At 38.4% G+C, this 12,566-nt stretch overlaps 1 protein-coding gene across 1 annotated transcript in view; it reads left to right on the top strand.

Moving 5' to 3' along the window:
• The window catches only part of AMD1 (adenosylmethionine decarboxylase 1), an 18,611-nt gene extending 7,847 nt beyond the window's left edge, over positions 1 to 10,764 (top strand). Inside the window, exons 2-9 of the mRNA XM_017828567.1 lie at positions 2,918 to 3,004; positions 4,492 to 4,618; positions 5,115 to 5,217; positions 6,053 to 6,095; positions 6,193 to 6,337; positions 7,344 to 7,436; positions 7,516 to 7,671; positions 8,636 to 10,764. Of these exons, the coding sequence (XP_017684056.1) occupies positions 2,918 to 3,004; positions 4,492 to 4,618; positions 5,115 to 5,217; positions 6,053 to 6,095; positions 6,193 to 6,337; positions 7,344 to 7,436; positions 7,516 to 7,671; positions 8,636 to 8,776 (895 nt within the window). The 3' untranslated portion in view covers positions 8,777 to 10,764. The remainder of the gene's footprint in view (positions 1 to 2,917; positions 3,005 to 4,491; positions 4,619 to 5,114; positions 5,218 to 6,052; positions 6,096 to 6,192; positions 6,338 to 7,343; positions 7,437 to 7,515; positions 7,672 to 8,635) is intronic.
• The last annotated feature ends 1,802 nt before the right edge of the window (positions 10,765 to 12,566 follow it).

Genomic DNA, 12,566 nt, shown 5'->3' on the forward strand with positions numbered 1-12,566 from the left:
GATACAGGCCAATATCTCTGCAAAACTTCTCCCAGGTCTCATCCTGGGTGCTGCAACCCTTTGTTAGTCTGTGTATGCATCTAAAGCAAACCTGGCATCTTGTCTGTTTCAAATTGCAGTTTTTTTCCTTGATGCTGCTCTAATCAGCAAATGATGAACTTGCCCTTTATTTGTGTAAAGGCTGAGCACATAACATTTAGTATATGCTTAGCTGTGGTTTCTGTTGTATAACAGTGAAGAATTGAGCAAAGGTCCCTAAACACCATAGTACTGTAGTACTAACAAGCATAACTAGGGACTTTCTTTGCATGGTGGGCTTTGGACTTAACATGCAATATTGTGTTGTTGATACTATGCTGTACTGACCCCTCATTGTTGGACTACTTGAAGACCAAAATTTGTACATTTTCTTCTGCTAATGTGTTTGAAACTTAAACAAGCCATTTCCCTGGAATGTGTGCATGGAGTTGCACTACAGCAATACTTAGAAGTGTCATTTGTCTGCATCAAGCTGAGGTTTTGACTGTCTGACCAGGTAAGAAGCTTGTGAAGGCTGAGACGTATGCTCTTGCAAAGCCTAAGATAGTTACATGCCCATTAATACTTAGGAAAGTACAAAATCAGATTTGTAGTAATGTACATATGGGGTTAGTGCAGCTCAGCATTAGGGAACCCTTCCTCACCTTTCATAAATGCTATGTCAGACACTGGGTGTTTCTTTAATGGCAGATGAAATGTTGTCAGTAGCAGTGCCAGAATGATTTGAACAATTTAAAACATTACCTGCTTCAGTTCACAGGAAGAATGTAATAGGATGTTAAAGGGAAAACATTAAGGGTGGCAAACTTACACTGGTGGGTTGTAGCCAGAGAAAACTAAATCTTTCAGTATTCTTGTCAGTGAAAGTGTGATTCATTTTTTTTCCTAGGAGCATTTAAAATAGGTATAATATATATGTTTCACTCCTTGCATTTTCCAGGTTTTTCAAGGTAAGCAGCCATGTGCATTTTCATATACACTTGGATATTAAGAACAGAGCTAAATCCAGTCAATGACATATGCATAGAGCTGAATAAATCTGTGGGACTTGAGATGAGCATTAAAAATAACCTTTTAATTTGATATGCAGATTTGAGTGTCTATGCTGTCATGTCTATAGTTACAGAAGAGTATTTCATCGAGGGTCACTAACTGGGGTAGTAGGGTAAACCTCACTTTGATTTTAAGTATCTGGTTATATCACTGAATTTGTAAGCTTGTTCAGATGTGCTCTTAAATGTGAGTGCTTTTAAAATGTGTAAGATTTTCTTAAAACTCATTTTTAATAGCTTCAGTCTCATTTAAAAGGAGGCTATAGTGTGAGTCTGTAAGTTAGGTGTGTTCTGGTTGAATCATGTATAAATATACTATTCTGGTGTAATGCTAAGTATTAGTAGTAAAGGTACAGAATTCAGTTTCAGGAGCCATTCTCCTGAATTAGAGAACTGAGGGAGAAATTAAGGCATTTATTTGGTGGAGTGTTTAGAAAAGCTGAAGAACATCTGGATATTTTAATTATACTTACAGCAGAATCTAAAACTTCGACTTTGTGAACTGACCAGTTTTCTGAGGGGAAAAATTGGTGGCTGCTGGAGGAAGCCTGCCAATGGAATTAACAGTGAGTGCTCTGTCCTGAAGTACAACTACAGGGCTTTTGTGGTGTCAGTAAAGGGTGAGAGGTCTGACTCCTGAGGATGGATTATGCTTACAGTTGTATGGGCAAGCTAAGCTTGCTTGGTGATGAAAAATTGGCACTTCTTTCGTGCTCCCGGCTTCAAAGGGTCCTGCAGCATTTCCAGCTCTGCTGATGGGTAACTTAGTTTTATGCTGGGTTAGTAAATCTCTTGGTTCGTGACAGGTCTGGGAACAAGAGCCAGCACAACCTGCAGGTGGAACATGCTGTGGGAAGGGAGGGATGGGAGAAGTAGGACAGCTGGCAGTCTTGTATTTTGTGACGTCAGGATGCTGTATTTGTTCCTGTCTTATTTATAGCAAAATTGACTATATTGGATTCTACTAATCTGATGTAGTTGTCAACACAAGACTTAAGTTGACAACTAAAGTAGTTTTTTGCAAGTCTGTCCTTTTTGATTAGGACTTGAAATATTTTGGCTTAATTTGACCCCCTCGATTTTTTTTTCCCCAAATTCCTTGTAGAATGAATAATGTTAGACAGTAAAAAATTGAAATATTAAACTTTTACATTTATACTGAAATCTAGCACTGTGGCTTCAACTTGCCCTGTATGAAAATAGTTTGGTTTATTTTCTTTAAAGTATAATATTTGCAACTCTATTTACTCTAAGTCTTCTATATCTTCTAGAGGTAGAAGAAATTCTGTGATCCTGATTGATCAAAGAGGAATTCAGGCCATTGAAATCTGTTAGTTTTTAGGGATGGTTTTCAGCTAAATTAGGAACTTGACTCTATGCTGATCAATTAAAACATCTTAATGCTAACTTGCTGGTTTATTACTCAAGTAGTTGCTAATGACTTCTGACTGAAGTGCATGGAGGTTCAATCTAAAGCATACCTTTAAATTAATTGCTATAACTTATCTTTGTACATGTGGGATGCAGGACTTAAGGTTATCTTGACTCCCTTAGTTAGAAGCTTGGGGTTGCTCTTTGGCAGTTGTCTGCATGCAGCAGACTACAGTAACAGCTTTTGATTAATACTTAGCCATTAAGAGCTAAGAAATTGGATGTTACTGTTATAGGCAGTCCCTATATAAGAAGTCTTCCTATTTTGTGCTCTCAGATCCAGTAACTCAAGACAAGAGCTCTAGTCTTGTTTGGGCTACACTTTTTACCCGGGACTCCAGAATGCTTTGGTTTGTTTAACCTGTTGTTTGTGCTTTTCTATAATTCCTTTACAGGATTGAGTGGGACAAACTTCTGGAGAATGTGCATTGTTTGATCATAAGTGTGACAAAAACTGACAAGCAGGAAGCTTATGTACTCAGGTAAGCCACTACCGCATTCTTTTAGTCTCTTAAGAGGTGGAAAAGTGAAAGCTGTCATATGGGACCAATTTTGGGTTAATATGCTGCTGTTGATGGCTACAGCTTGCAGGGGTCTGCTAATCACAGTACTCTCATGCTTCTGTTCAGAGGTGGAAATGTCTTTGCAGTTACCACTGTTTCTTTTTTCCTCTAACTGAAAAGATTGACGGAGCTGTGGTGGTTCTGCACCTGAACACTGAATTTTGTCCGGGGGGTAAATAAGTCTCCCCAGTTAAGAGGCTTAGTATTGCTTTGGCAGAATAGTGCATATAGGTGTCACTTATAGATCAGCAAAAAAACTGTATCAGTAGATTGGCTTTAACTGCAGATAATATGGAACAACCCTTGCATCTGAGCTAAGGACATCTATAAAAATGTAGCTTTCCTGAAATCCTGGAATTTTTGTGTTGTGCAGCAGTTAGTTGTAAGGACACTACTTTCGCCATGTGTTTTTCATCTTGCAAAATACTTTCTTGCTTTTTCTATGTGAACTTTACAGATACATTTGACATTCTCTGCTTTACTTCAGATTACAAATACTGAAGCTTTTGTACTCTGAAAGACTGTCTTGAGGGCAAAGTTGGGCTTAAGAGCAAGCTAGTCAAAGAAACTGTGCTGAAATCTTATTTCTTCAAACTTCATGTATTTTAAACAAAATTCTGAAAAGAGTCTAGCTAGTTACACTGCATCTTGGATGAAATATAGTCTTGACTTTGAATTTTTAAACAGCATTCCAAATTGCATTATTTAAGCTAATTTTTACTCCCATTGTTCAGTTACTTGGTGAAAAGATACTTGTTAAGCGTGTTTAAATATTCTGGATGTAGTATCAATGCCTATCTTCAGTTCAGTGGAACTGCAGTTAAGTATCTGACTTAGTTTATGTATAGTTAATTTCTGTATCTTTACAGGCATATCATATAACTGTGCCTATATTCTCATAGTGAGACTTCCTGTTCCTGTGGACTGGTGCTAATTTACCTCTTTCTAGTAGTCTGCTTTCCTAGAAGATGCAGCCAGACAACTTACTAAATTCTGTTAAGGCTTTTGCTTTATTTGAGTTCACCTTCTCATAGGCTTTGTCAGCTGAAAAAGATTACAAGTTTGTTCTATGTCAGAGTTAAGACATTACATTCAATGTCTATGCTGTGTACTCACTTTACAGCATGTTTTGTATTTCTCAAATAGTTTGAGGATGTCTAATGCTTGTATTATGTCTTCCTGTAGAGGGGTATCTCCATAATACCATGCTTGGAGCAATTATTTGTTTTGGGAAATCATAATTGCTCTCGAATGTTAGCTGAAATCTACTGTTTTGGTCCATTTGCCAAACCTGTTTATGTACCATATGCTGAATACTCAGACTAACACATTTGGTGGGCATAAGAACTGAGAGCTGGATTGTTTTGTGTAGAGCACTTAATATATTTTTCACACTTTTTTTACAGTGAGAGTAGCATGTTTGTCTCCAAGAGACGTTTCATTTTGAAGACGTGTGGTACCACCCTCTTACTGCAAGCACTGGTTCCCCTGTTGGAGCTTGCTAGGGAGTACAGTGGGTTTGACTCAATTCAGGTAAGGTGTCAAAAATGTTGCATCTTCCTTAGAATGTACACAAACTTTTTTTACCACTATTTCAAATTCACTGATTCTACTAAATATTCTGGAACTTTGACATTTATGTACGCTTCCCATAACGGGAAGATTGTAGTATAAGATTGCTCTGCTGTAGCATTTACCCTTCTGTTTGCCTCTTAATGGGTGCGAACTATCAAATGCTATTGTGCTGAGTTACTTAAGGGTGAAAGACTTCTGTGCCCATGCTGTCAGTGCTGAATCACTGGAGTTTTCTAGTGGAAAACAAGTTTGGAAGTAAGCTGTTTCCTGTAGCTTAGAAATTAAGATAGGAATAACCATATGCCTCTGAAATGGGAATAAAGGTAGCAGTGTTTTGACAGGGAAAACTTTAGGTCCTGTAAAAGTTTATGATAAATGCTTGCATTTTTCTAAATTTTTAGATTTTACATAGGTGGATATATTCAATATCTAAGATGCACCTTTATTTTTTCAGAGCTTCTTTTATTCACGTAAGAATTTCATGAAGCCTTCCCACCAGGAGTACCCACATAGGAATTTCCAGGAAGAAGTAGAGTTTCTTAATGAAATTTTCCCAAGTAAGTTCATGAAACTTCAGCAAAGTTGTACAGCTTCTGTGAAGGGTTGATGTTACGTGAGAAGTGACAAGCAGTACAATAGGTACAGGCTGCCAGGCCATGCATTCAGCAGTCCTTGCATAAAAATCAAGAGCTGTTTACTGAATGTGTGCTGCTAGCTTGCCAAGATCAAAATTTAAATCATAGTAAGCTTGACGTTTGGCACCTTGTGTTAACTGAGGTCATCTTCATACTTCTAAACAGAGTGTAGTAAATCACTCTGCAGGATCTAGCTTTCACTAACCCTAAAAGCCCTGTCAAAAGCTAGGATAGTAATTTAAACTAACTAATACACTGAAGAAAAATGTGGGCTTTTCTCAGAAAAGTCACTGTGCCAAAAATTTAATTTAAACATTTAATAAAATTTAGTACAGTTTAAAACTTACAGGAAAAATCTTAAATTTTAAATACTGGCAGAAAAGTTTTTTTTGAAGGAACATGGAAGCTGTGGTACTCGTCTGAGTTATTTGAAAATAAATGCAAATCATAAATGTATTTAACAGAGGCTTAAGAGTACCAGGGTTTCTCTCTGTGCATAGCAAAAGCTGTAATCTGAATTTCCTGCTAGTAGGCTCTCAGCTGGGGTGTCCAGACCCGCTTCTGAGGGAACCTCCTTTTCTGATTAACTTTGCATTCCTGAAGCTAAATGCCTGGTTATTTGACACAGATGCTGACTGTATCAGTGAACCTCATGGGGTTCTGTGAAAACTTCTGTCTTTAAATATGAGATTAATATAATATTTTTCATAAATGTTCAGCTGTGATGCATTAACTGGAGACTCCTTGTCTTGTCTAGATGGAGCAGCTTATTGCATGGGGCGTATGAATTCTGATTGCTGGTATGTATGTGAAGAGTTGGAAGTCTTTGGGGCTTACAGTAGAACATAACTTGGTGCTTTTAATACATATTACATATGTGATTTGTATTTTCCATAGGTACCTGTACACTCTGGATTTCCCAGAGAGTCGGATATCCAATCAGCCTGATCAGACACTGGAAATTCTGATGAGTGAGCTTGACCCAGTAGTTATGGACCAGTTCTACATGAAAGATGGTGTTACTGCAAATGATGTCACTCGTGTATGTTTGCTTGAAAACTAATAATTTTGGGGAATGGTGGAAATCGGGCAACAAAATGCTTCATTTAATTACCATTTAATAGAAGGCTTATTTTGTGGTAGGAAAGATTTAATAGAAAATGTCAGGTTAATGCTTTAGGAGTAAAATGGATTTAACTCTAGAATGTTTTGGGGAACATCACATTTTCAGTGCCCCTGCTTTAGTGTTTTGAAAGGAGCAATATATAGTGCTTTGGATGATTGAAAAATGGAGGAGTAGGAATAAAACCACAATTTGAGTAACTTTGACTGAAGGATGTGGATTATGAGGAGTAAGGCTTAGACTGAAGATAATGAATCCAAAGGTTATCTAGTTATCAAAATCAAGGAGCCATTTGGATGGGGGGGAAGGGCAGGCTTGGGGTCTAAGCATAACTTGATGGTTATGCCTCCTTTTCCCCTTTTTCCAAATGGGGAAGTCCTATGACATGAACAAATTTCTCTGACAAATACACTACTTCATCTTGTTTTCTGTCTTAGGCTTTCTTTCTTAGGCTTTGATTCTCTCATTTGCTATTGAGATTTGGAATGTACCTCAGGTATTATGTGGGATTTAGAAGTGCTTGGGATTGCAATTTTATTCTAGAGTATAAAGTAGTATATCCTTACTCTGGAGTAAATGTAAATAGGCTTCACTTCGTGGACAGTGGTTGAACAGAAGCTCCACTTGCCATTTCAGCAGCAAAAGCAACTGTTTTAGAATTCTAAGCTTTTCTCTTGTCTTGGATGTATGCAGCTTGGTTCTGTAAGAGGCAGTGTAATAAATGAGTGACAAGCTGCATACAAGTTATTTGGTGACAGGATGCAAAGCAAGTTCATCTGCAGTGGTACAAATTATCAAACTGACTTGTTCTTGGGAGAACTCTGATGTCCTGCCCCCTAAATGTTGGTTCGACCTTTGAGTGAAATCTAAACAAGTGTAAGGTTGTATCATAAACTGAGTTGTTTAATTCTAACTTCTATTTCAGATGAGTGGAATTCGTGACCTGATACCAGGTTCTGTTATTGATGCTACAATGTTCAATCCTTGTGGGTATTCAATGAATGGGATGAAATCGGATGTAAGTTTTGCACTCATTGATAATTAACATACTGATAATTAATAAATATTTGGTGGTAACAATACATTTTTTTTTTCAGGGAACTTACTGGACTATTCACATCACTCCAGAACCAGAGTTTTCTTATGTTAGTTTTGAAACAAACATAAGTCAGACCTCTTATGATGACCTGATTAGAAAAGTTGTGGAGGTTTTCAAGCCAGGAAAATTTGTGACAACCCTCTTTGTTAATCAGGTGAGTTTTCTTGCTTGAGCTTGTCAGCTTATGAAATGCACACAGACACAAATAAAGCAAAGCTAGAGATTTCTAGTGGTGATTAAGTTTCCAGTTTGCCTTTATATTGGGATGGTAGGTTCTTCAGAAAGTAAAATACTCTTCACTATTCCTTTGGCATGTACTAAATCTGATCTCCAGAGTTCTTCAGAAATACTAAGATGAGGCAACCCAGTCTCAGTATTCTAATGACTTCCTGTGCTGTTCTTTATGGTCATAATTTCTTGCTTTGGCACTTTTCTGGATTTGCCTGCAGCTGTCAGTTGTAGAAGTGCTGCTATTAATGGTGATGCTGCCAGCTGTCATAGAACCATAGAATGTTTTGGGTTGGGAGAGGCCTTAAAGATTATTTACTTCCAACCCCCCCCTGCCATGGGCAGGGATGCCTTTCACTAGACCAGGTTGCTCAGAGCCCCATCCAACCTGGCCTTGAACACTTCTGGGGATGGGACATCTGCAACTTCCCCGGACAACCTGTTCCAGTGCCTCACTACTCTCACAGCAATGAATTTCTTCCTAATATCTAGTCTGAACCCACCCTCTTTCAGTTTAAAGCTGTTCCCCTTTGTCCTATCACTACATGCCCTTGTTAAAATGTCCCTCTCCAGCGCTTTTGTAACCCCTTTTAGGTACTGGCAGGCTGCTTAAAGGTCCTCCACAAGCCTTCTCTTCTCCAGGCTGAACAACCCCAACTCCTTTCAGCCTGTCTCTGTAGGAGAGGTGCTACATCCTCTGTAATGGTTTGCAGCATCACATGTAGGGAGCAGAGTTGCTGCTTGGGAATGAAATTTCCTGTAGCACTGTCAGGCACAGATTTGAAGCACGTTGGTAATAAGTATCACAAGAACTACGTATGAAATACATGGTATGCCAGTCCATCTTTAAATGCCAGTTTAAAAATAACTTTTACCTTTTTGTTTTCTAGAGCTCTAAATGTCGCACAGTGTTTTCCTCTGCCCAGAAGATTGAAGGGTTTAAACGTCTTGATCACCAGATTGCCCAATTCAGTGATTATAATTTCGTTTTTACCAGTTTTACAAAAAATCGCCAGCAACAGCACAGTTGATTAAAAATGAAGAAAAAGCGCAAAAAGAAATCCCATATAGAAGGTGGTGGTTGCTTTCTAGTTAATGATTCAGGGGGCCATGTTTTCCACTCCCACCACCTTGTAGTTTTGGAAAGCCCTAGGTGTAATCTTAGTATAACCGTTTTGAATTGTATGCATTATTATATCAAGGAGTTAGATATCTTGCATGAATGCTCTCTTCTGTGTTTAGGTACTCTATGCCACTCTTGCTGTGAAATTGAAGTGCATGTAGAAAAATCTTACTGTATGAAACTTTACAACACTTGTAAAAATGATTCAGGTAGAATTACACACAATATAGTTTTTCTCCAGGTATCACCAAAAATTCCCCACAGACAAGGCTTTCGTCCTCATTAGACTTTAGCCTCAACCTACTCACTGGGGACAGTTCTCTGTTAAATTGTTGCTCTGTTTTTGTTTTTTTTTTTCATCTATGTTGTGATTTCAGTCTAAAACAGTTTTTGACAAACTTCTATGATTTCTAATGAAACTGATTCTTAACACTTTCATGTTTGGAGAAAGTTCTTAAAACAGTTACAAATTGTTTTGCTACTACAGGTGGTGGTTGATTTATTTTTAAATCAGACTGACTTTTCATGCTCTAATAAAGCTTATAGGAGTTTGCTCAGCTCTACTGTAGCACTGGGCTAATACATTGGTCTTTCACCTTTAGTAACTTGAGTATCGGTACTAGTGCAGGCTAAAATTTCTTACCTTAATGCTCATTTATCTGTCCACAACCCCAAGCTGTCACACCGCTACACGACAGAATTTGAAGAAGGTCCAAGTCTTGATTAGGAAAAGAGCAGAGCCAGAATGCAAGTGCTTTGGCATAGTTGTGTGACAGCTTTGCAAAGTGCAAGTTCGTGTTGGCACCAGACATTTTCTGTCCTAATCACCTGTTATGTCAGACTAAGAAGTTGGTGCTTTTGAGCACTGGCAGGTAGATATAGTGGAGGAGTGGAATTTGCCAGTCTGGATGTGTTGATTGGTTTGAATTATTCTCAGTAAAACCTGTGACCTACTGTAAAGAGTGCTTCTAAACTGGTCCAGTGTCTCTTCATTTTGTTGTTCCAAGCAAAGCTAATGCCTCTATCTTGTGACAGTCCTGTGACATAGTTGTGCATGTGACTTACGTTGTATTTGAGTGTTGTGACTTCATCTGTTTTTTCCTCCTAATTGCTAAGGTGGTTCCTCTTACTGTGACTTGAGGGCATTAAGTGAAGGCATAGAACAAGAACTGTCTGGGACATCTGGACAGCAGTGAAGTAGAATGCTATTCATGGAGCATGAATAAGTCACTTCAATGGGTATTGACTAAAATGCAGGCTTTAAAGAGCTGGCACCCTTTCAGCTGTGTTTGCAAATACTGGGATTTTAACAGCTGTGAGACCAGTGTGTTAACTAAAAAATTGAGATATTTCCCCCCCCTTGTCCTTGCAATGTTTTGACTCTTTCTGGTTTGATGCAATGGTTTTTCTGTTCCTTCCATATTTATAAATGAAGCACTTTTTCAGTGCTTATAAACTGAAGTCTACTTGGTTAGAAATCAAGTGGTTGGAACATTTGGATTTTTTTTATATTTTAAGCATATTATTGATGTCCTTTACCAATATTATCAATTACATGCTGTAAATGGCACTAAAGCTTTTTGGTGTTAATACTGAGGACCAATATTTGTGGTTTTTTGTTCTTACATTGTCCCAATTGTTCTGACATTGGTTGGCTTGAGGTCCTTTAAGTAGACTGAGGTTCCCTTTTCAAGTAATACTGAAATACACGTTTTAAAAAAAGAAGCATAAGCCTCGGCTATAAAAATGAAAGCTGTTGAATGGGTTATTGAACTATCTGGGTGATCAGGATGGGGGGAGTATGGTGTTTATAATTTCTGTGGTGTTAGACTTTGATCATTTAAAAATATCTGTACCACAACTTAACGCTTCAATAAAAGTTCGCTTAAATTGTTTGCAGTGATGATCCAGTAATTCTACCCTTAACTGTTTTCATGCCTTTTGGTACCAAATGGTTTAATTCTGAAATAGATTTATGTCCTTATTGTCCTAATTTACTTCAGATTTGCTTTGCCCTTGTAGGGGATGCATCTCCATGGTTAGCACACCGGTAGTTTTAAATGAAGCAGTATGTCAGACAAAGCCAAATGCAAATGTTATGCTGTTGTTGAGGCTAAAACTTTTTCTAAATGAACACAAAAATTTGCCATCTTCATCTAACCTGTATTTTTTCTTCAGCATTAAATATTTTAAATAGTCCTCTGAATTCAGACAGGTCCTGTTTCTAAGTAAAAAACTGGCATACATTTAGGGTACTTAATTAGACTGAGAGTTCAAGGTGAGGTTTGTCTCTTAAAACAAAGGAGGCATGTATCTGGATAGTAACCTAGACTAGAAGCTGGTGGCTACTGATGTCACTGCTAAGCGGATGCAACCAGCATAAGTGAAGATTCCTTGAGTTCATGTGACTTAGTCCTTCAGGAATAGTAGCTGCAGTTTACCCTCAAAGCTCTAACAATGCTGATATCCCCCAAAGTCACCTAAGTAGGGAAAACTTGTGTTAGTATTGGAGCTCTAACACCTTCAAACTGTTCAGTTCTGAATACAGGTTTCATCAGTCACCCAGAATCTTATCTGTGATGTTACATGTTTCTAATTGTGCTCTAGGTATTAAATAGTAACTTCTAGTTATTTCAAGTACTTATGACTGTTGAAAATGACCTACTAACTCCTCTATGAAAATAAGAAATTCCAACTTGCAGCATCAAGAGATCCTGTCTAATGATCTCAGCTGTAACAAGTTAGCAGTAATCTATCTCTGAAGAACTGTTTTCTAGACTGACCTCCACAAACTGAAGATTCATCTTCATATTTTTCTGTTTTAACTCGCTTTGCCTGAAGTTTGCAGGTTTCATGTGAAATTACTTCTCATCTTCACATTTTTTTACCTCAGGAGTGTCCTTCAATAATGCTCCTTTACCCCCTCTCCTGTAAAGGGTGCTTGATAGTTGACCTGAGACTGTCAACTATTACAGCAATACAAATGCAAGGCTTCCTGTAGTTACTAGCTGCTTGATATTTGTATTTCTCATAAACCAGTGGAGGAAATGGCACTGTAGCTGTAAGTCCACGTGCCCACTTAATTTCTGTGAATAAATCAATGGAACAGCTATTCTAAAGGGGTAGGAAAGACTTTCCTCAGATGATTTACTGTCAGATGACAACCAAAGGAGCACTAAGCACAAAAAGAGGGCTAAGGAGGATCTCCATTCTTTACTGGATGGGGGGGGGAACATAATGGCAAAGGGCAAGGAAAAAGCTGAGGTACTTAATGCCTTCTTTACCTCAGTCTCTAAAATAAGAGCTTTTGCTCTCCAGATACCCAGTCCCCTGAGCTGGAAGACAGGGGCTGGAATCAAGCTTCCCATAATCCAGGAGGAAAGGGTTACTGTTACTGACTTGCTACACCACTTAGAAACACAAGTCTATGTGGTCAGATGGGATCTAAAGGTACTGCAGGAGCTGGTGAAAGACCTCGCCAAGCCACTTTGAATCATTTAGCAGCAGTCCTGGGCAGGTCCCAGTTGGCTGGAGGGTAGTGAACATGATGCCCATCTACAAGGGCCAGAATGAGGATCTGTGTAATTATGGGCATGTCAGCCTGACCTTGGTGCCAGGGAAGGTCATGGAGCAGATAATCTTGAGCACTGTCACATGGCATGTACAGGACAACCAGGCCCAGACAAGCATGGGTTTAT

The sequence above is a fragment of the Lepidothrix coronata genome, unplaced genomic scaffold (assembly GCF_001604755.1).
Source record: "Lepidothrix coronata isolate B3197 unplaced genomic scaffold, Lepidothrix_coronata-1.0 Scaffold5, whole genome shotgun sequence".
Classification (NCBI taxonomy): domain Eukaryota; kingdom Metazoa; phylum Chordata; class Aves; order Passeriformes; family Pipridae; genus Lepidothrix; species Lepidothrix coronata.